Below are 22663 nucleotides of genomic sequence, written 5' to 3'. Positions count from 1 at the left end.
GAGTCGGAACGTTACCAGCAACCTAATTGACTCTGGGTCACTTTTCTTGTTTCCTGCTATGCCTTTTGGGTCGAGATTTGCCAGAGACATGTTTCCCGTCTTGGTTTAGACTGTCCAAACTTGAAAGATCGTGGCTTCTGAAATGCATTGTGTGAGGCGTGCGTGGTCTTTTGCATCTGCGCCACATTTCGTTATAGGCCCAACGCTGTGGATTACAACGTCCAACAACGACCTAGAGAAAGTCTGGGACAAGTCTTGAAGATCGTTCCAACATTCCCAAGAATTATGCCAGCACCATGTGAAGAGGTGACAAAGCGCATCGAACAACCAGGCTCGGGAATCCATTCGACCCCGGGTAAGGCTTGCTTAGGTCGGGCGTGGTAAGGCGAAGAAGACAAACGAGAGGTTCCTATGGGCTTAGATACGGGGCACCGGAGACGGCGCAAAACGCTCAGGTAGATCTGTCTTTGGGTCAGAACAGACTTCGGCATCATACTCTGGATCAATTCGGAGCCATGGACGGATACAGTACGTCCCAGGCAAAGTATCCGCAGACCGAAGTGTAGGGAAAGAATTGGGTATAGGTTATCTTCTGATTTGCCGTCCGCCCTCCTTCGGCCCCAATCCCGGTTCAGAAAGATTCGCGGCAGATTCGGTTGACGGCAATGAGCAGCAGAGTAAAGTGTAAATCTTTGCGCTTTTTCTGGAGCCAAATCGATGGAGACTCTAAAAAAAGGTTCAGAGAGGGAAAAAAGAAGAGTATCCGATCTCTGTAGTCTGTACAGAGTACGTGCCGAGCTGCGCAGCGCATGCGCTTCTGCATGAAGCGAGCGAAAGCGACGGCGGCGCGGCGGCGGCGAAAAACTTGCGAGGAGACGGACGAAAAAAAGAAGAAGAAAAAAAATGTCCCCAAAAATTATAGTAGGGACCGCCGTACAAGATCAGGGCTGTGCTGCGACCTGCATATGCTCAATGACAGAATCCGAGAGGCCAGGCGAATGGGAACCGTCGGATCCCGCAAAAGAGCCCAAAATCCCCAGCAGCGAGCTGAGAATGACCGATGTCAGTGCAGATGCAAGCGTAGGCCTGGCCGTGCTGCCATGCCATGCCATGCCCTACCATGCCCGACTAAGGTAACTTGTATCTCTCGCCGCCGTTCCAACTTCCCTCCGCCTTCTGTAAGAACTCGTGGAAGCCATCCCAATCCGAATTTTTGGTCCGTTCTATTTAGTCAAGTGTCCGTGTACCTCTCCGCTGGTCCGCGCAAGGCTCCTGTGGCTTGTCGGTGTCGTCCATGACCCGTTCAGAGGCTTCTCGCGTCCTCGGAATACTACGCCACAAAGGTCTTTCGCAAAGCGAGGCAAGGCGAGAGATCGCGTGCCTCGGGATATCCAAGAGACTCAAACCTTACGGCTCCAGTGAAATGTGATGATGTGTTCGTGAGGTGGCCTCCCGACCTGGCATTTCAGGCGGAGCTCGTGCTTGAACACCTGTACGCCTGGGTAAACCCGCCGCGCCGATATTCGTGAGGCAAACCGGACTGCTGTCTTGGTACTTGGATTCCGTGATTCCGTGGCCTGTGCGAACAACAAGAAAGTACGGGACAGCAAACGCAGCCTAAACTCAATCCTTGTTACCGACCCTTATACGCCCTCTGTCCACATTCCAGACAAGGCAGGTAAGTCATCGTGGTAGCCGCATATTGCCTCCTGGATATCTCGTTCCGTACGAATGCGTTGCGATGCGTCCGTTGCCTGAGATGCCTTGTTTTCCGATCGAGGATACAAGGGGGATCCGGGCTGCTGGGCCTATCGTACTAGTCCATGTTCCCCTCTTGCAATCGTAAGTCGCCGCCACCCTCGGGCCAAGTACCCTCATTCCAAAAAGAGTATGTCGGTCAAGTACCATCGGTCTATCAGCATCTCTTCACTAGGTCGATACTTTCCCCCTCTCTGTACTCTGTTGCATTCGCAAAAGTCCACGGCCAATTGTCCTAATTTGATAAATCCCACGAGAAACTTGTCCGCGTAAAGTCTGAATTCTGAATCAGAATCCGTGTCTCTCCGGCTAGAGACAGGCCCGATGAGAGACACCTCCGAATTGTCGTTGCCGTCGCACAAACTGCAAACCCAACTGCCAAAGTCCCCGGACAGTCGGTTGACAGAAAAGAAACAAACGAGACTTGTCGCTGCTTGTCAGGAATGTTACTGTCTCAAAGAAGGCCTACCCCTGCTTGCCGGCACCCACCAACACCAAGCGCCTCCTTTCACATGTATCTTGAGCAAAGCGTACCCCTGACTGCTGAGATACAGGGTGCGTCCTGGTTGAAGAGCTGCCAGTTTCTCTCCAAACCGATGCCCAGTAAAGTGGGGTGAATGAAGAAGTGACCGAGCCGCCGTAGCCTCGACGCCCACAGTCCATGTAGCGCTTCGTCTGACAAGTGTCCACGATCGGGTCAACCTCTTGTTGGGTCTGCACCGGGGCCGTCTAGATCGCTTCCGCGGTCATTTCAAACTGTCCGAGCCGGGCCTTCTCACCAAAAGTAGTTTTCGATATATCATATTGCAAATATTACTCATCGCGCCCCTTCAGCTACTCGCATGTTCCTTGATCATGCACCTTGCTCTTTTTGCGAAGTATCAGATCTGCTTGCGTAGAGCCTTCGGCGTACAATCGTCGCGAGGGCTGCCATGATTGGAACACATTTGTGATATCATGCTCACTGGCATAACAGCCCGCGCAGGTCCAGACTTTTTGTAACCTGGGATGGGTGGTACTGTAACATGCAGGCGTGAGAAATCCAAGTTGCCTATGTCGACTCGTCTGCCGCTAGGAAACTATCCTGAAGTTCCGTCAAGAGGTTGCGCTTATGCACCTGACTGTGTCTGTCCAGCTTCGTCGATCTGGAGACCGTGGCTTGATTCTTGTTAGCTAGATCAGGGACAAGGCCATGGCTACATTCGACAAGCCCCTAGAGCCAGCAGCATGGCCAAGACAACCATGGCGATCGAGCTCGTTGGCGATGGTCAATCTTGCACTGGCTTAGCTGAGACCTCGTCGGAGATGAATGAGTCGTCTTCTGATAACCGTCATAAAATGGCCTGTCTGTCTTGGCCAGTCGTGTGGTCCAGACGCTTCTTCTCACTTTCTATCGATTATTAGTACCATTATGACTTGCATGTGCCTTGAGGACACTTCTGCGTGTCGCCCTGCATCATGTAGGTTCTAGCAGGAGATCGTCTTTGAAACGACGCAGGCGCGGCCGCGACGGCGGGTAGCCCCAATAACCCGCATAGCATCGTATGTGACCTTGACTGGGCATCTCGATATGCAACTTAGACCTCCTTGGAGAATAAGGTCGCAGTTGCTGGGCCGGCTCGACTTTCACGAGACTCAGGGCACTGCCATGATTGGAGCGGCCGAAGAAGCCGGAGGAAGAACCGCCAAAAGAACCAACACTAAATTCAACCGCCTGCAGTCCCGGCCGGGCTCCGCCTTGGACAGCGACATCAGACCAGATGGCGCGGCGTACCGCAATGGCAGCGTTGCTATTCCGTCTGAGAACTGGCGTGTAGAGCGTTTCCGGAAGCGTGGGATTGCCCTCCTCCCTTCTGAACTTCGCATCGCCGCCGAGCCGAAGGGGGTTGGTCCGTCGAAATGGAACGGGATCCAACATCGTTGTGGAGAGGTAGAAAGGGTGGTCGAGGACTCGAGGGTGTAAACGTCGAGCAATGACAGCCTGTAGATGGCCTTTTGCAAGGTTGATGTCCTTGCTAGCGGCCGAGGTGAGCTGAGGTGTGGTTGGGAAAAAGCTGGCTTCTGGTGCCTCATTGGCTGTTGAGCTGACGGCCAGATTTGGACTATGTGGGCCTGGACGGGAAAAGGCCGAGCGACTTCATCATGATTGGCAAAAATACTGAATTTCTGGCTTGATATTAGACCAATCATGAGCTAAATGCTCTAGAGATCCATCATGAGGAGAGACGGTTGGAGTCAAAACGCTCCTAGGAACTTCCCCTTGACACCTGAAAGACGCAGCGAAAGCTCACTGAGCAATAATGGCACCGTTAATGGCGCAACGACTTTGGCGCCAGGTTAGGGGACAGGCGGATGAGCAAGGTCATGGTCATCAGGAGAGGTTACATACCAAGATTGCCAGATTGGGAAAGGGCCTGCCCCGTTCGTGGGTGCCCGGCTGCAGAAACAACCGTTCTCGAACCTCTCCAGAAGCGGATTAAGATCTGTCACAATTAATCTGCCGTCCAATCGAGTTGCCAAAATGCCGAACCAGTTGGTGTTGACTCAAACAAGGGGCCATCGCCCAGAAACATGTCCAGAAAGCAAGCAAATATCCTTGGTGCCATATCGTCAACCATGACATATTGGTTTTGTGGCAAAATGGACTCGTTTGCAAACAAATCCGAACACGTAGTTCTAAGTTCCCTGCTAAATTCCACTATCCCATCCGGGCGGAAGCTGGCTGCTCTGCGACCCGGTGTCGGCATCGCAGGGAGAGACAGTGTGGGTTTGCAATGGCACCCTAGACGGATGTGAATGCTCGCTTGGGAGTCTGAAAGTAGTGAGAGTGCGGCGGCTGTCCGGTCATAGACGCGGCAGAAGGCAACAAACGAGTCGTCGTGGAGTCGAACAAGCGGACGTGGTGGAGTCTCCCTCGCAGCAAAGTCGGCAGAAGTCGGCTCTTGTGCCGTCGCGGCAAGTTGTAAGTACGGATGGGTCTGCTGACTACCTATTTTTGGCCCCCGCGGCCTTCGCCTGTTGTCGAAGCAGGCGGCTCCGCCGTTGTTTGCCGCACCTCGGGTGGCTGGCTTTGACAGCAGCCAGTGCCCGTTGGCCGTCAGAGCTCGTGACCACTACTGCCGTCACTTGACCTGAGTCACATGGAGTTTCCCATCGGTGAGTGAGAGGCTTGTCTTTGTCAAGGCTATGGCAAACCATACAGAGCACCTCAGTATCCCGTCTTCTGGGAGAAAGGGGTTTCGGACCCGGGATTTTCTTTCAAGGTAGCACCAAGCCAAGCTTCACAGGTTGTGTCGTTTCTGGTGTCGCCACACTCCACGGCAGATCCCTACCCCAGTAGCTGGGCCCGCGACCCGCAAATCTTGCTTTGCCGCACGGTTGTGCGGGAGGAGATCCTATGGCTTTGGCGGAGCCCGGGAAAACAAGTTGAATATCAAGAGGTATCAAGCTCCTGCAGGAAGGCATCTTTGCACTACTATTCGTTTCCAGTGCAGACTGTTGCCCATATTCAGGGTGATCTCAATGCGTCACTTGTCGTCGGACGCCAGTGGAACGACATTGGCTCTTGCGAAAATCTAGCAAAGATTCATGGATCTGTCTAGTGACTCAGGCTGGGTCCAAAATAGCACAACAAGCTTGAGCCTTGAGCCCAGTGCCTAAGGTGAGCAGGACGGTTCGTTTTGGACAGGTTTCCTACGCAAGGCATGCCTGGTCTTGAAGCCAACGGGGATCGTACCAATAGTCGCCACCAGCTATCGTGCCCGTGCCCAAGTGGAGGATGAATATCTAAGGCTGCCGCATTTTGCTCGAGTACCACCGACGGTTGGTGTGTTGGCAAACAAGACATGAATGCGCATTCGTACGTTAACGCGAAAGCATGTCGATTGCGTAGTTGTCTCATGGCGTGAGGTGGGAAAATGGCGACCCCGAAAACCGACGATCGTCCTCTATAGGGTTTCCCCAGATCTCGAGGTTCCGAAAAAGCGAGTATCCAAAAAAAGAACAGGGACTGCCGGCCGGGGAAGAAACTGTGCGGCGAGTGCTCCCCCACCCTGGGAGATCCGCGTGTGGCGCAGGCGCCGGGAGGCTGGTGAAGGAGGGTGGAGCGAGAGGTTGAGTTGACGAAACCGTTGAAAATGCCACTGCAACGTGAGGAACGCGAGGTTCCCGGCAAGACCAGCAGAAGGAGCATGTGAGTTACTGCACGGAGTGGTCTGTAAGACAGTTAGTACCTAGACGCACAACTCAGGGGACCTATTACACAGTTCCTGGTGAGAGACCGAATACGGGGGCCCCGTGGTTGGGTACGTTGTACCCCTTGAGCAGCTGAAATGTGCTGCTACCAATGCAGAAGACCCGCTGATCGCTTCAAGCCGATTGCTTGTCAGTGGACAGCGGGCACCGGTGGTGCATGAAAAATGCCACACGGGAGGGGCTGAGGGGCTGTGCTGCCCGCGGGAGGGCAAAAAAACGGCAACGTTGACTCGCTCATGACCGAGATTTTAGCATTGACCTGACCCTCCACCTCCACAAAGGGCACAGGACACCAACAGTCCAGCCCGCATGTACTCCGTAGTCGACACTCGACAGCCACGCGGCTCCGAGATGGACCAGTGTTGCCAGTGTTGGCGGCGGGACAATCCATACCGTTTGTGGCCAACATGATGCCATTATGGTTGTTTCCTCCCACCCGTCGATGATGGAACAATGTTTCACCAAAAAGCCCACTCAGTCGAGCCCGTTGCAGAAACGAACCAGCGTCTGGGATGCCAGGTTAGGATAGGGATAGGGATTGTAATTCTGTCGTGGATGCGTGTGTAGTAACGACGACGTCCCGGCCAGTCGTGATAGCCCCGTGTTTCGAACAGAGAAGCTCGAGTAAGTTTGACGGGGGCAGATGCGTGTGCAGTTTGCATGGCAAGACATGCTGAGGCCCGGTTAGGTTTGTTGAGCTTCGCGAGGTAGCTGTCTCCTTGTCAGTTATGTGACGACAGCTATTGACATGTCGCGTCCTCGTCTCCATGACTCGATGTTGACGGCAAATGGATAAGTTCTACTCCAGATGGTCCAAGTTCGCGGCAGATAATCCGGGGATTGATGTGGTTGCAAGCCTGGTGGGCGGCAGACGTTGAAGCGAGCGCAGGCTACCGACGACACCTTACACAAGCATGAGCCTGTTGATCAGGTAAAAACTTGTCTACTTCTCGAGTCGAGCATGAGCCAGACCTGAGTCGTTTGTCTGCCGGGCTCTGATCGAGGCGGACGGGCGCATGAAGACTGCTTCAGCTTCTGTATGCCAAGTGACCTTTAAGGGATGAACAGAACAAGAAGTCCGTTAGGTGCCAGGCGATGTTTGATGTTGCCATGGCTGATGCCGACTTCCGGAAAGGCTTTATTCTTCTTCGGCCAATGCAGGACGCATCGCATTGAGACTTTGGAGGGCGCAAACCATGTTTGAAGCTTGTTCATTCGTACGAGGATGGAGAAAATACTTTTGCAGGAGAGTGGAGGGGGAAAACGCCAAAGGTTGAGTTGAGTTGAGGTCTGTCTCCAAGTTGCAGTTTGGAGAAGCACAGAATGGAAGGAAGGGACTGTCAATGGCATGGAACACTGAAGGGGAAGGAGTAGGGGAGCTTGGGCCATGCCTTGTCCGTAATAGGAAAGTTGGGCTGAGCTTAAGTGCCTTCCCGTTCCTTCAAGTAACTTGTCACTGCTTGTCAGGCCCCGTGAGCACCCCCGCCTGAGGTAATCTCACCAGCAGGTGGCTTCAGTGAGTCGTGGGGTGATCTCGGCCGAATTTACGGTGGAGCGCTCAGTAAACGCGGACGCTAAAGCTCGAAGCGAGAATGGTTTCATTGGCTCCCCCACCGCCGGGCTTCAGCCTATTCTCCAAACAACGAGGCGAGGCTTGACATTGACAGCACACCTCCCAAAAGTTGTACCCGTGGCTCTCCCCAAATGCGGCGTTCGCCGACGTCATTACAACTTCCATCCGCCATATAGCATTCTTCCGCTCCGATACACAAGAGATCCTATCGTTCAGACCTGTAGAGCATGCATAGCGCCCATCATAAACACAGATGATATCCCTTTGACCGACCGACCGAACGAACGACTCCCTAGTCGTCCCCGACGACGACACCGTCGATTCTTACCTACGATGGCTGAGCCCGTGGCCTCTGTCGCCTTGGCTGCTGCCGCAACGACAACAACAACGCAAAAACAAACGAGCCCTGCGATTCCCGTCGGCCTGAACGAGGCATCTCTCGACTCTCCTACCTTCCGTTCCACTGCGCAGCACTTTGGAGAACATATCGACAATGTCGAGAAATGGCTGGACGACTACGTCAGGTCCACGTCTCGCGTCACGCGTGACATATTAGCCCTCGAAGAAAGTGTCAACACCTACCTGTCCAAGATCTTCCCACCCGCTGCAACCGCCGATGCCATCGTCGATCACGACTACACCCTCCTCGCTCTGCGCCGAATAAGCGACGGCTCCAAGGAATGGTGGACTCAGATTATGTCGACGGTGCGGAAGATGGACACCATATCCGTCGACCCCATCCGATCCTTCGTCGCCGCCGACCTGCGCTCTTTCAAGGAAGTCAGGAGGGTGTTGGACCACACACAGAGAAACTTCGATCAAGCTATGGCTCGGTATATGAGCCAGTCCAAGACAAAGGAGCCGTCTGCTATCAGAGAGGAAGCGTTCGCCGTGTACGAGACCCGCAAGGCATATCTCAAGGTCTCCATGGACTTCTGCCAGCTTGCGCCACAGATTCGCTTTAGTCTGGACAAGTTGCTTGTGCGTGTCAGCTCCGACTTTTGGAAGGAAATGAAGCGGTCGCGCGACGCCGCTGCTGTATCGACAAAGTGGGGTTCCGAGATGGATCGCATCCGTGGCTGGTCGCGAGAGATGGAAACCACAGAATTTGTATTCAAGAGGGAACTGCAGATTGCACGCCGCGATATTGGCGAAAGTACCCTGCAAGCGTTCAAGCCATCCCGCGAGTTGGAGGATTACAGTGCGTCGACGGTCCAGTACTTAGGTTCCAGAGGTCCGGTCAGCGTCCAGCCACAAGAAAGCTCTGCTGTTGTATCGGAGAAGCAGGGCTGGCTCTTCCTCAAAACCCTTTACGGAAAGCCGGCCAGATCGAACTGGGTCCGTCGTTGGTACTATTGCCGGGAGGGAATCTTTGGCTGGCTGATCAACGGACCCCAGGGTGTGCTGCAAGGCGATGAGATTGGCGTCCTTTTGTGCAATGCCAAACCTGCTGTTGCCGAGGATCGCAGATTCTGTTTCGAAGTCAAGACAAAGAGCCAGACCTTGGTTCTCCAGGCCGAGACCCAAAATCAGCTGACTGAGTGGCTGGAGGTCTTCGAGGTGGCCAAGAAGAGAGCATTTGAAGCCAGCATGGACAGGGATAGCGCCTCCTCACCCGCCGGTGCCGATCCCGCCTTCTCCATCACGCCGCCACCGCTTCCCGAGTTTTCAGCAAGGTCTCTGGACGCCGTTGTGGCTGGCGAGGAGCCCTCCGGCAGCTTTGACCGGGCTGGAACTCTACCGGTTCCCGGCTCGGACGGCAGCATGGCCGGTCGTGCCAGCTTCGACGTGAACGCAGGTGCACCGCGTCGGTCTATCACTGCCCTTGGGCGTGACCTGGGCCGAGAGATGGTGCGCGAGGAGGGAGAAAGCAATCGCGACCACGCAGCGAGGATCATCCAGAAGCTAGATCTTCACCGAAAAGCGACCTTTGGTGCGGGTGCCGAAGCTGCGGTGGCTGCTGGCGGAGCCCCCGGCGCTGGCGGCATCGCGGGCTTGATAGCAAGCCACGGCCACCTTCCCGGATACCCTTCCCCCCCACAAGCTGGGTCGAAGAACTCGTCCACTTCAAGATTGCCTGCTCTGGATCCAGTACAAGGAACTTTGGCCCCTTTGACGCTGGCAAGACCACCTGCGGCAACAAACCTCAGCCGAACGGCTGTGATGCTATCCGTCGACAGAAGTATAGGATCAGACACCACTAGCCACATGCCTACTTCTGTTCTCGCCAACTACTGGGGAAGTAGTCCTTGGAGTACAGTGTACGGTTCAGGTCCAGGCCGTCCTCGCACTCCTGGCCTGCTCGAAGAGAACCCCTTCGGAATAGTAGTCCGAGAGGTGGGCAAGCCTGGCGAAGAGAAGCCTCCGACCCCTACTACCGGGCACAGGAAGACTGTCAGTGTCGATGCAAAACCCAGTCAAGCCCACACGCCGTTCAGGCAGCCTGTGGAAACCTTTGTTCAGGGATACCCTCCAGAGCTGAGAATTCAGCACCTCCAATTCCGGATCCTGTTCCCCAATGCTTCTCTAGACGAGAAGCTTGTCCTCGTCTTCCGCGCTGCTTGGTCAAGCTCAACAGGCAAGGACTCGCCTTCCCACGGGCAAGGACTGGCAGGCAACGGCCGTATCTATATCACTCCAGACAACATGTACTTTTACGGACAACAAATGGGCCTCGTAGTTGCCTATGCCATCAGTCTCGACATAATAGCCGAGGTCACAGCCGCGCCCGGTAAGGAATGCGACTTCATTTTCCTTCACCTCGGAGAGGATGGCAACGAGACGGGTTACACCAGAATCACCATCAAGATTTTCCTGGACAACCTTCAGCTTCTGCACGCGAGAATGAACCTTCTCATTGACGACCTGCAATCTGAGGAGCCAATGGAGTTGCCGGAGCTCATCCGCGCACTGATCAATCTGGAGTACGAGGACTACAGCAAGCGTAGCCCAAGCATTGAAAGTTGGGAAGAGGTCTCATCAAATACGCCGTTCGATGACGGTACGCATTCTGGACGCCCAGCCAGGCGCCAGAGCCAGTTTGGACCTAGACTTCGCTTAGCAGGGCCTGGTTCGAGGCAGACCCCCAAAGTGCAGGTGCCTGCTCATCCCGTGATCTTCGAACCCGAAGACATGCAGAGAATGGTTGCAGAGCGGCACTTTGAGATCAGCGCCAAGGCCTGCTTCCATGTGCTCTTTGGAGATAAGAGCTTTGTCTTTCCCAAGCTCTATTTTGAACGGAGAGCTCAGCAGATTGCCCAAGGGCCCTGGGCCCTGGCAGACCATGGCCGGATGAGGCGTGAGTTCCAGTTCAAGTTCGACTACAAGGATATGATCGGTCGACCCAAGACTGTTGACGTTGTCGACTACCAGACCATGGACGTCTTCCAGGAACACGTTACGTATGTTGTGACACACATCAAGACGGCGTGGCATCTCCCCCATTCTCAAGACTTCAAGTTGGTGACCAAGGTTGTCATCACCCATGTGGCCAAGTCAAAGTGTAAATTGGCCATCTACACAAAGGTGGAATGGTCCAAGATACCGACGTTTTCGAAGAACTTGGTAGAGCGGCAGGCCTTGAACGATGCTGAGGGCGATGCGGAAGAGCTCGCAGACGTTGCGACGGACCAGGTGCGCAAGCTCGGCCCACACAGCCGAACGAAGAGAGCAATCCAGGTGTACGGAAATATTGGGCAGCAGACGCAAGTTGTCGTATTTTCTCCGGCCGATGCAGCCGCGTCAAAGAAGCAGCTCATCAAGCCGCGGACACTGACAGCCATGCTGCTGGAGACGCTGCGTTCCTTTGGCGAGAGTGCGGTAACATCGCTCATCATGTGGGCCATCGCCGTGGTGAAGACGTTCTTCAGCGTGGTCACGGCTCATAGACTCATCCTTCTCGTCCTGGCCGTAAGCGCGTTTACCAACATTGCCTTGACCTCCAAGGAAAGCTCGACCTGGTGGACGGAGAGGCGAGCAGCCAAGTTTATGACCCGGGTCGGTGTTGGCCCGAACGTGATGATGAGCAAGGCCATCTATATGGCGGATCTGGGCGAGGCAACGGGTGCGGTCGGCCACAACAACAGTTGGCCCACCAATAGTGCCTGGTAAGTGAACCTTCACTGACGGTTTGGAGTCTAGAGACACGATAGCTAATTTCTTATCATAGCTTCACTACATTCCAATTTGTTGCCAACGCCACCGACCTGGACAGCCCCTACGAAGACGCCGGGTCGACACTGTCATCAGCGACGAGCCGAGCGACCGCGCGCCGACTGCGCCGGACTCGACAGCGTCTCGGATCGTATCGGCACGACCTTCTCGTCGCGATGCGCATCGTCAACAGCATCGAGCGGGAGATGGTGCAGTCAGAGTGGGAGAACTGGCTCTCGGACGAGACGATGCGTTGCGAGAAGCTCAAGACGGTGTTGGAGGAGGACGGATCCGCTGCTTCTAAGAGCAAGCGTGGCAGCGGCGGCAGTGGCAGCCAAAAGGTCTTGACGTCGAATATTGACGAGGGCAAGAAGGAGGCGCTGCGGGAGTGGTACGATACGTATTGTGGGAGCTGTAAGTTGGATCACCAGTCGTTGATGAGCGAGCGAAGCTCTTTGGCGGGGTTGTAGAGGAGTTTGTTGGTCCCCTTTGTGTTGCGTTGCCGTGGGTTTGGAGAGCACATGGAGGCTTATAGAGCTTACAGTCTATTGTTCCTTTTTTTTCTTCTTTTTTTCTACTCTGAAATGGAGGATAATATTTGATTACGTTGGATGATGACTTTTTTTTCTGCTTTCGACCTCGTATCCGCTTGATGATTTACTTATTTTATGACTGGTTTGGGGCTGATGAGAAGATGTTTTGCTACGACTGATACCTCATGCTCAAATCGCATTTAAATGTAGAGTAGATGGCACAGAAGCGAGTGGTTTGCTTCTATTGCAACACCAGCGATTGAGGCGGACGGATGTCATCTGTAGATTATACAATGAATCAAAACACAGAAGCCAAAGGTGTATTACGGCTGATATAAGTCAACGCCTAGTTCCTCTCATCTAACAACTTCAATCATGATGGAAAGGCTGCGATGGTAGATCGAAGATTACCTTATTCACCGGAAAGTTCGGTCAAACCATTTAGTAGGCTAGTACTAGGGTCTAACAAAGAGAGAGTCGGCCGATGTGAAAGCCGGGTCCGGAGACTTTGAGGTCATACTCCTGTCTCGGGAAACTCGGCCTGGCTGTTGGTGTTATGGGTGTAGGTAATTGTGTGTACTTTGACGTTTAGGCTGTATGCTGTGACGCCCTCCCTACCTTAGCACCTTGGGGTAGATCATGACGATGTAAATGTGGTTGACGTCGATGCAGACAAGAGTTAAACAGGGCTTTGGTATCACATCTTTACCCCAAATCACTTTTCTGCTCCGGCAAGGTGCTCTGGCAAGGGAGAAAGAACCTCACGTGTCGCCCATAATCCTTGTATACCGTTGGAAAACAACCTGGCCGCGTTGCCTTACGGGTAGGGCGAAAGAAAGCAAGGAAACCTGATGTGCCACATTCCCCCTCGAAGCCTGCATTCAACAGTGTGGCTCGTGGGAAAGGCGGTGGCGGGGCGGGGCGGCCTTGGACGACGTAAGGGCCGCCGCTGGTCAGAAGTTCCAGAACGAGGTCTCTAATCCGCTGCCCTCCCTACTCAACCCCACCTTCCCCTTGATAACTGACAATCTGTCCCTAAGAATAAGAGAAAAAATAAATATGAAAATACTGGGTTAAGAAAAAAGGGAAAGGGAGCCGCATAGAAGGACTTTCCCCTCGTTGCAATGGTTCCAGGGCCTGGCGGTGGTCGGTCCATCGTCACGGCTTTTGCGAGGGTCGAATGAGAGGAATCCGAGGGCACGGAGGTCGAGCCCAGAATACGCGGATTCTAGACGATCTCTAGCGCGGTGGGATCCACTCGATCCTCTTTCTGGGAGACTGACCACCAATTGTGACGTCGAGATGGACGGAGGGTACGGGGGAAAAGGCCTCCCCACCTTCCATTCTCATTGAGGGGACCTGGGTCCGCACCGCACCGCACCTTCTCGTACTGTTCGTACATCATTGAACAGGGGGTGACGTCAGCGCCAGGGTCAAGCCAATGCGAGGAAGCGCGGCGAAGGGGAAAGCAAACAGAGCAAAAGCGAACAGCAAGGAGCAGGCGGGGACTTACCTGGCCGGCCCTTCCCATGTAGGCATGTCTTACTTCGTCATTGGGGCAGAATCCGAGGCAGAGATGAGATACGTATCTGTTGATGCCCCTTCCCAAGGACACGGAAGGAGTGTTGCACCGGATCAGCACCACACATGGAAGGACGTAAGGATACACAGCAAAGGGCAAGGGCGCATTGAACATATGATGGAACATGGTCAACCGTAAAGTACCTTCCTTACCTTACCTGAGAAAATGAGAGAGAGGACGGGAGCATTAGGTCCGCTCGGGTCGGCCAGAGACGCCAAAGCCCCTCCAAGACTCCAAACCAACTTGTCCATCCCGTGCCGCACAAGCCCATGATCGGTGATCCCATCCCGTTGACGCTATCCGTACTCCATACCTTACTCTGTACCCCATACATACTCCGTACTTCGTACATGCACCTTAATTCCAGCAATTACCAAGTACTGTGGCTTACGCAGCAGCTTATCCTCTTCCAAACCTGTCTTCTTCGTCCTTGACTCTTTCCTCTTAAGCCACACGTGGGGCACTATTTGCAAGTCGCCCAAAGCTTTATTTCGTCTCCATTTCTGCACAGTAATCGACCACTTACCATCACATTCATCCGCAGACCACCAAACAGCATCTACCTTGCTTCCCCACGAACACTCCCCTTTGCCAACGCCTCGGTCGCGACCGGACCCCGACGACAAATCTACACTACACCAACCTCGCTACCTTTTGACACTTGAAAATCTCCGTCCGCATTTCCCCCTTCACCAGCACCGCCAGTCCAGTCTCTACACTACTCGGTTTCGTCGGACGACCTGGGCTATGACATCTTCTTAAACACGACACATTTCCGTTTCGCCCTCGACGCCAACCGCCACCCTTGGACACAATGGCACCGCACCATGAGCCCTTCAAAGGCCTCGCGCCTATCAAGTGGGAATCTGTCGCCGAGGAGGACCCAAAAGAGTTCATGACCGACGTATTCGCCAACGCCCAAACAGTCATTGACTCCATTCCCGTCCCCGCCGCCGTCAAGCAGGCCACGGCTTCCCACGGCCGCTCCCGCTCTCACACCGATCCCCCGATACCTGTCGCCGACATCAACCGCTCTCTCTCTCAGCGCCAAACCGGTGCTGCGCTGAAGTTGTCGCAGGACCTGTCCAAAGAGTGGAAAGAGGTCAAGGTCAATGCCAAGGACAACCCGCTAGCGATCAACGTATATAAGCTTGCCGCCAAGGACGGCAAGGGCAGCTGGTTCGCTCGGCGCAGTGTTCACGATGGTTTGACTTTTGAAAAGTGGAAGCTGGGCCTCGAGAGAGAGTTTGCCGAGTCCATGAAGGTGCAGAGCGGGCCCGGCGCCGGCGCCATCCGCGGCATTGGAGCAGAGAAGCGGGCGGCACACGAAGTTGTGGAAGGCTCTGGGAAAATGGAAGGTGAGCTTGGATAACACCACTTGAGACTCTGGCACCAAATACTGACAACATCTGCCCAGTATTCCAGTTATCGGCGCAATTCCCAGGCCCGACGGCTCCGAGAGACTTTGTGACGCTACTGTTGAGTTCCGACTTTTCCGGCGGCGCCCCGCAGGAGGGTGGTAGGCGGCTGCTCCGGACGTACATGATTGTATCGAAACCATGCGTTCATCCCGAGTGCCCCGAGCGACCAGGCTACATTCGAGGTCAATACGAGTCGGTTGAAATCATTCGCGAGATCCCGTCCGATAAGCCGGCTGCCATCACGCGAGCGCGATCGTCGATTGATCTCAGCCAGGAAGGCGCCAAAGAACGACAGGCTGTAGCTGAGTCTATGGGCAAGGAGGCTGTTCTACGGGCAGCGAGGAAGGCGGCAGATGCAGACGGCCGTCATCGAGGTGCATCTGTCGACAGTGCACCGGCCAGAAACGACGCCGGGCACACCGGTGAAGGCGTCGAGGAGGACGCGACGACGTCAGTTGAGTGGCTCATGGTTACACGTAGTGATCCCGGCGGCAATGTGCCCCGATTCTTGATTGACCGAGGTACACCGGCCGGCATCATTGGAGACGCTGGCAAGTTCCTCAAGTGGATGACTGCAAAGACCGCAGACGAATTTTCAACTTCAGATACCGAGCAGGAGGAGACGAAGCAAGGCGCTAAGCAGGCCGAGAGCGAAAAGGTCGCTTCTCCCATGGAGGTGGCCAAGCAACCAACATCGAACCTATTGCCCGAAGAGTCGGCACAGGTGCAGGACAATTCAGTTCCGAGTAGTAACGGCCTGTACGGCATCATCTCCGGCGCTTTCGGAATGGCCAGCTCCGTTGTTGCTAGTCGCCTAGCAGATGGCTACGCACTCCCCGGAATATTCACTGCACCGAGCACCAACGGCTCGATAGCGGAGGAAGACGAGGATGAGTCAGCTGAAAGCGACACATCGTCCATCCGAAGCTTCGCTTCAGCAGTCGAGAAGACGGACGAGGGTGAGGCCGTCACGCCACCAGAGGTCACACAGCCCGACAGCATGTCGCTTCACTCGTCCGGCTCCGGCGGCGGTGCGTCCCTCCAAGGAGGCAAAACGTCTTCGCACCACGAGAGGGAGCTCAGGAAACTCCAGGAGCGGCGGCAAAAGATGCAAGACAAGATCAACAAGATGCAGGAGCGCATGTCTAGTAAGCGTGATCAAGACTCGCAAAAGGAGGCTGCCAACCTGGCGAAGCTCCGCGAGAAGCACGACAAGGAGATGGCCAAGCAGGAGGACAAGTACAGGCGCGACATGCAACGTCTCGAGCAGCGCCGCGAGCAGGAGCAGCGCAAGGCGGAGGAGAAGCGGCGGAAGCAGGCGGAGAAGGAAGAGAAGGGAAACCTGGCCCTAGAGCTCGAGCGCGTCAAGGCGGAGCGGGACGTGGCGCTCAAGGAGATTGACGTTCTCAAGGAGCAGGTGGGACAGCTGCAGAGCCAGAATACCATGCTGGTGGTTAAGATGGGCAAGATGGGCGGTTTGGGCGGTATGAAGAGGCAGGACTCGACGTTGAGTGTACCCGGAGAAAAGGTGGTTCAGACCGTGTCCAACTAGGGACTGTGTAAAAGGTACGACAACGAGAGAGAGAGAGAGAGAGACATGTTGGCTGCAGGACAGGATAACCCAGCTTGATGCAGACAGAGATCTCTGTAGGCGGAACGGAGATGACGAATGAGCATCCAAACGGCGTTCGGGGCGTCTTAGCCTTCCTTTTATAGCCTTTTCTATTTACTTTTTTATCTTTTTTCATGTCTATTTTCCATGTACCTTTTCCAAAGCATTTGTACACGAAGCATCTAAACGAACTTGAACTTCCCCCCCCCCCCCCCCATTTAGCTAAGCCATGCTTTTTGTCCTTCACGTCATCATCCCGTCTTGATGTGAATGACAAAACTCTACGGAAAATCATGTATCCATCATCTCCAACAACAATCCGTGAAGTCTCCCCCGCTGACCCACGCTCCGCAACTGTACCAACTTTTCCTTGAGCGCCTCGGATCCGTCGTCGCCGTTGACGGCGTTGACGGAGCCGACTTGAACGAGCGCCGCCGCGGCGAGGAGGACGCGCGCGCAGACTGCGTAGACGTCTGGGTCTGATGTCCAGCCTAGGGGTCCGTCGTCTAAGTGGTCGGGTTGGGATGTGAGGGTTAGGAGGGCGTCTAGGCCGGTGGAGGTCCAGGTTGTTAGGGCTTTGTGGGCTGTTGACGTGGAGACTGTAGGTGAAGAGGAAGAAGACGAAGAAGAAGAAAAGACGTCTTGGAGGACTGCGGCCCAGCGCTTCGATTCGCGGACTTCGTCGATGAAGAGGTTTTGTTCTTCGATTGCGAAGAGGGAGTCGTCGAAGTGGAGGGCGGAGGCGAGTTGGGAGTCTGCTGTGGTGGTGGTCCATTGGGAGGTGTTGTTGTTGGCGGTGTCGGTCTCGTCTGAGGCGTGCTGCTGCTGCTGGACCTGGCCCGTGAGACGGGATGCGAGGAGCGCGTGGAGGGCGGGACTGGCGCGGTGGGTGGCGGAGATGTGGGATAGCAGCGCCGAGGCGGCGTCGATGGGCGCGAGGGGGCGGGCGAGTATGTGTTTTGCGGAGAGGGAGGCGAGGTCGCGGACTTCGTCGTCGTCGTCGTTGAGGGCGTCGTAGAGGGCTGTGAGGACGGGGAGGAGGGGTGCCGCTGCGTCGTCGTGCTGCTGCTGGTCTCTGGTTGAAGATGCTGGGGTGGTTGAGGAGGAGGAGGAGGAGGAGGAGGAGGAGGAGGAGGAGGAGGAGGAGAAGAAGGAGGCGAGAGAGGCTGCTGCGGCGATGCGGGTGTCAAAGGGGCGGGAGTCGTGGAGGGCCGAGGACATTAGGTTGCCCCAGCCGCGGAGGGATTGCGCGGTGGATGGGGAGGCGATGGGGGATTGAGAGACGAGGGATGCCATGATGGGGCCGCTGGCGCGGGTGATTGCGTTGGAGAGGTTTGGGTTTATTGTTCGCGCGAGGAGGTCTTGCCAGAGCTGTGTCAGGGTCTCGGCGGCGGGGAGGAGGTTTGAGAGTTGTGAGGCTGCTGCTGCCAGGACTTGGTCGAGGACCTCTGTTAGGTTGACGAGGGCCGCGGCGCAGGAGTCTGGGTGCGTTGCGGAGCGGGCTACGTCGGTGTAGAGCGCGGCGTAGGATGCTGCTTGCTCGGGGGACAGACGCGGGTGGTGGACGGAGGCGAGGGTTTCGAGGGTTGTGATTGTTGTCTCTACGCTGCTTGTGCTTGTCGAGATGAGGGTTTCGCGGAGGGAGGTAGAGGGGGAGGGGGAGGGTTGGGCGGCGTGGACTGCTGCGATGGCGATTTGGGTGCGGAGGAGGGCGCTTTGTGGGGTTTGTGAGATTGTGGAGGAAGCAGCGCTCTGCGATGGCGATGACGAGGGGTGAGAGAGGGTGAAGAGGGAGATGAGGTTTTGGACTTCAAGGTAGGCGGCGCGAATGTCTGGGCAGGAGGCAAAAGAGTCGGACGCGCTGGTTTCCAGATCAGTGAGGATCGAGACCACGCGCGGGAGGCCAGACGACAGCCTCTGGGGCGAGACATCAGCGAGCCGCTCAAAGACTGCCTTGACGGTCAGCAGGCCGCCGTGGATGTGATTGTTCCTGCTCGCGGGCGCCGCGGCGAGGGAGTCGTTGATGATGGCCTCGGCGAGGCGGACCCAGTCGTCGTCTTTCAACAAGAAAGAACACAGCGCGCGGGCGGCCATCTCCCGCACGTGCCAGACGTGGCTGGCGAGGTAGCCCGCCACGAGGCCGTACAGCTCGTCGCGGGAGGCGTCGGGGGGTCCGGCACGGCGGATGATGTCGAGGGCCGGGAAGACGGACTCGGCGGCGATGGTGCTGCCGAGCGTCGTCGGCTTCATGACCTCGCGGCCGGAGCGGAGGAGGTTCAAGAGCACCGAGGGCAGAATGGGAAACTTGTGGTACTGCAGGCGGGTTGTGCGGCCGTCCCAGCCGGCCTCGAGGGTGGCTTTACTCTCGTTTGTGCCAAAGAGGTTGTCGAGGAGGGAGCGGAGGAAGAGGAGGCCGCAGTTGCGAATGCCCCAGACCTCGGACTTGAGGCTGCCGGCGGCGAGGTCGAGGCACTGCGGGATGTGAGGCGCCGACTTGCCGAGCTGGGTGATGAAGGAGCTCTTGAACATGTCCTTGAGGCAGTTGAGGGCGTGGACCTGAGGCAGCTTGGAGCCGTCCGACTCGGAGTTGAAGGCGGGTTTGCGGGCGATGGCGACGAGCTCCTCGATGACGACGTCAAAGGAGGGCTGGGCCGCGTTGGCGGAGACGATGCCTGTGATCATGGCGGGGATGCCGGCGGAGCGGCGGGTGGTGGACGCTTGGGAAAAGATGCATTCCTTGGTTCCTCTGTACCAGACGTCGAGTAGGGTCTCACCGTTCTCGTGGCCTGCTTGAGGGTCGTCGAGGTGCTTGACCAGCTGGCAGCAGGTTGCGAACGACAGCGAGACTGTGTTGAAGGCGCCGCGGTGTCTGAGGCTTGAAAGCTGGTCAAAGGTTAAGGATCCGACGGTTGTGAACAGGTCGGTGGAGGGTTGTAGGATTCCCTCCTTGGCCTTGGACTTGAGAGGCAGCACCATGACTCGCATCAGAGCACTGGTGAAAATGTTAGCTGGGATAGATCATGTGGTAGAAGCTCTTCTATTTCTTACCTAGACTCATGGATGGCGCGGAAGCTGTAGCTCAGCAAGTCCTTGGTGTCGAGACCCTCTAGATCTTCCAGCTCCTGAGGCAAGTGGCCCTCGGGTGAGTCGTCACACAGGATGTCCCTGACCGCAGCCCAGATGCGTTGACAGCACTTGACAATGCGGTTCTGTAGGGTAGTCATCGCCTCCATCTCGGACGGCGAAAAGTTCATGTCAGCCGCAGCTTGCCAGATGTACCTAATTCTTGGTCAGTCCACAACTCCTTTCAAACGAATCGCAGTATTTGATGCACCCACCGGAGAGAAGCAAAGTAGCCGTGCACCGGCGCCTCCAGAACGGCATTGCCCAGGTCGGCCTCTGCAAAGGCAAGCTTGCCCTCGAGAAGGTCCATCAACTTTGAGATATGTGCAATCTGCGCCTCCCTACCGTCGTAGAATCTAAAGAGAAGCTCGTTCGTTCGAGCGACACCATCAGCGTGATCGGCTCGTGCCGTTCTCCGTGCAACATCCTCGGCTCTTGACAAGAACTCTTCCAATGTCGGCGAGACCCCCTGAGTTCCAACGAGACACTTGAAGCGCTTGTCGGCGAACAAGCTCTTGAGGACGGAGGTGCCGTTCTCACGAACGTCATCGAAGGGGTCCATGATGAGGTCAAGCAGCGCGCGCGTCCACTTTCCGTCAAACAGGTTGAAGAAGAGCGTCTCGTCCTCCTCCGTCTCCCACGTCTTGCCAGCATCGGCTTCGAGTTTGAGAATAAAGGCGACGGCCCTTAGCGCGGTGAAGTGCCGCTGGAAAGAAGCCGTGGGAATCAGCTCCGACCGCAAGAAGGCGATATACCACGCCAAGAAGTCTTCATGCTGCTTCAAGCTCACGCGAAGCTTGTCCTCGGGCCAGCGCAAGATGTTGGTGCGGTGGTTCGCCTGCTTCGGCGGCGCCTTGGGGGCCTTTGGCGCACCTTTGGCGGCGCCGTCAAAGGCTTTGAGACGGGCCAAGCTCTTGTGCAAGATGAAGATTGCGCCTCTGCTGCGCTTGAACATGTCTTTGAGCTTGCTCAGCAGTTCCATGCGGAACTTTGCGTCCGACTCTGAAAAGTACGTAGGGAGGTGGGCTTGCAGCAGGCGGAGGGCCACTGGTGAGTAAGGCCTCGTTGTCGAAGGGGAGGCGACGATCAGGGACAGCGCCAGCGAGCGGAGCTCATGGGAAGGATGCGACAAGACTCTCTCGAGCACGGCCTCTTCCAGGACTACTGCTGAGGAAGACTCCTCTTTGTAAATGGCACCAGGCTCCTCGACCATGCCTACCTTTTTGCCGACCTCGAGCACGGCAAGGTTCAGCTGGGCCAGAGTGTCTAGTTCTGCCACGGCCGAGCCAGAGGTAGACCACATGCTGTTGATCTGTTCCAGGATCTGGACCGAGTCCTTGCGGTCATCCTTGAATAACGGAAGGAAAACATATGTCTTGATGCCCTCGAGTAGAGACGGCGTCTTGGCAATGGCAGCCTGTACCCAGCGAAGCCACGTTTCGACGCTGAACTGTTCGGCGCCTGCAGCTTGTGGTGTCTTTAAAGACTGCTGTCTCAGTGCCCTGAAGATAGTCACGATGAACTTGCCCGTGGTCGGACACACGTAGTGCATAGTCATCCAGTCAAGCATCTGGCCGAAAAAGTCCTCCCACAGGGCAATGTCCGACGCCCAGCTGCACTCGGGCTGCGTCCGCCTATAGCTTGCCGCGATATCGTCGACGCTAAAGACGGACTTGCCGGCAAAGTAGTCCATGGCCTTCAGCGATGACTTGACCAGAGGCTTGGTAGACTGCGGCCCGATGATGTTAATGAGGGTATCCAAGATGGTCGTCTTGACCAGCTCGGAGACGGCATGGTCGGGGTTGCGGCGAATGAGCGAGGGGAGCAGGTCCAGGACCAACTTCATGGACCGGTGCTGCTCCGTTTCATTCCATTTGATGAAGAAGTTGAAGAGGCCTAGGCTGGGTTCTTTGGAGAAGGCCCATTGCCGCAGGGCCTGCTTATCGGACTTTGAGCTTTGCTCGACAAATCCGCAGAGCTTCACGCACGCGTTGCCCGAGATTCCCTTTGGCTGAGCGGCCAGGGAGAGGAGGTGGTCAAAAACATTTTGCGCGATGCTACGGGCACAAATGATGTTAACGAACTATTACATGTGGACCACATCTTGGAGGGGTAATGAAGGGGGGGGGGGAACTCTTACGAAATCCACGATTCCTCGGGCTGCTCTTCAACCCATTTGAGCAGGTCAGTCGGGTTGACGAAGCTCTCGTACTGGGGAACGGTATCCTGCTTCATCGCTATCTCATAATTGGCGAACCCGGCGAGTGACTCTGGGAGTAAGGTAAGGTAGAATGAGGGGCACCGAGGGGCAACGGCGAAGCGAATGAGTGCTGGCCGAGTGAGTAACAGGGGTGTGTTTTTTCTTTCGTCTGTCGTGTCTTCAACTCGGCGTGTAAGTAACGGAATCGAGTGCACCCAAATTCCTGATTCGCTCCGGATCTTACATAAGAATCTCCGATTCGGGAAGGCTTCGTCGCTGAAGGTACTATTGGATGTATTGGACACAGGGAATAATGTACGGAGTAGGTACCACGAAATTTCAGCAAGCGGCTGACAGCATTGACTCGGCGCGCCGGCGAGGACTCATCGCGGGGCACCAAAGCGCCAGGGTCCCGACTCTCTCTCTCTCTTTCTCCTTTTTTTTTTTTTTTTTAA

The 22663-nt window shown here is 55.7% G+C and overlaps 6 protein-coding genes across 6 annotated transcripts; 3 read left to right on the top strand and 3 right to left on the bottom strand.

Annotated features, from left to right (window-relative positions):
• Nucleotides 1-2614: 2614 nt before the first annotated feature.
• Nucleotides 2615-3014, top strand: BDP81DRAFT_419446 (uncharacterized protein). The gene has a single exon (XM_060589777.1). It carries the CDS (start codon nt 2767-2769, stop codon nt 2929-2931), a length of 165 nt encoding a protein of 54 aa, XP_060448754.1. The 5' UTR covers nt 2615-2766; the 3' UTR covers nt 2932-3014.
• A 194-nt stretch (nt 3015-3208) lies between these two features.
• BDP81DRAFT_419445 (uncharacterized protein) lies at nt 3209-4126 on the bottom strand. Its single transcript, XM_060589776.1, has one exon. It carries the CDS (start codon nt 3946-3948, stop codon nt 3394-3396), a length of 555 nt encoding a protein of 184 aa, XP_060448753.1. The 5' UTR covers nt 3949-4126; the 3' UTR covers nt 3209-3393.
• A 1030-nt stretch (nt 4127-5156) lies between these two features.
• BDP81DRAFT_158970 (uncharacterized protein) lies at nt 5157-6274 on the bottom strand. Its single transcript, XM_060581992.1, has 2 exons — nt 6039-6274; nt 5157-5972 (listed from the first exon to the last, which is right to left on the bottom strand). The coding sequence occupies exon 2, from the start codon at nt 5948-5950 to the stop codon at nt 5357-5359; it is 594 nt and encodes a 197-aa protein (XP_060448752.1). The 5' UTR covers nt 5951-5972; nt 6039-6274; the 3' UTR covers nt 5157-5356.
• A 1644-nt stretch (nt 6275-7918) lies between these two features.
• Nucleotides 7919-12207, top strand: BDP81DRAFT_446519 (PH domain-containing protein; the record flags this gene model as incomplete). The annotated part of the gene is made up of 2 exons (XM_060592070.1): nt 7919-11691; nt 11754-12207. 2 exons carry the CDS (start codon nt 7919-7921, stop codon nt 12205-12207), a joined length of 4227 nt encoding a protein of 1408 aa, XP_060448751.1.
• A 2459-nt stretch (nt 12208-14666) lies between these two features.
• Nucleotides 14667-16825, top strand: BDP81DRAFT_312087 (uncharacterized protein; the record flags this gene model as incomplete). The annotated part of the gene is made up of 2 exons (XM_060583773.1): nt 14667-15210; nt 15270-16825. The coding sequence occupies 2 exons, from the start codon at nt 14667-14669 to the stop codon at nt 16823-16825; spliced, it is 2100 nt and encodes a 699-aa protein (XP_060448750.1).
• A 351-nt stretch (nt 16826-17176) lies between these two features.
• Nucleotides 17177-22243, bottom strand: BDP81DRAFT_390886 (putative death-receptor fusion protein-domain-containing protein; the record flags this gene model as incomplete). Its single annotated transcript, XM_060587472.1, has 4 exons — nt 17177-19877; nt 19934-20164; nt 20224-22065; nt 22149-22243. The coding sequence occupies 4 exons, from the start codon at nt 22241-22243 to the stop codon at nt 17177-17179; spliced, it is 4869 nt and encodes a 1622-aa protein (XP_060448749.1).
• Between the last annotated feature and the right edge of the window lie 420 nt (nt 22244-22663).

Source organism: Colletotrichum phormii (genome assembly GCF_030913505.1).
Source record: "Colletotrichum phormii strain CBS 102054 chromosome Unknown BDP81scaffold_4, whole genome shotgun sequence".
Lineage (NCBI taxonomy): Eukaryota > Fungi > Ascomycota > Sordariomycetes > Glomerellales > Glomerellaceae > Colletotrichum > Colletotrichum phormii.
The sequence above is the reverse complement of the archived record's forward strand: the minus strand, read 5'-3'. Positions and strand labels throughout refer to the sequence as shown.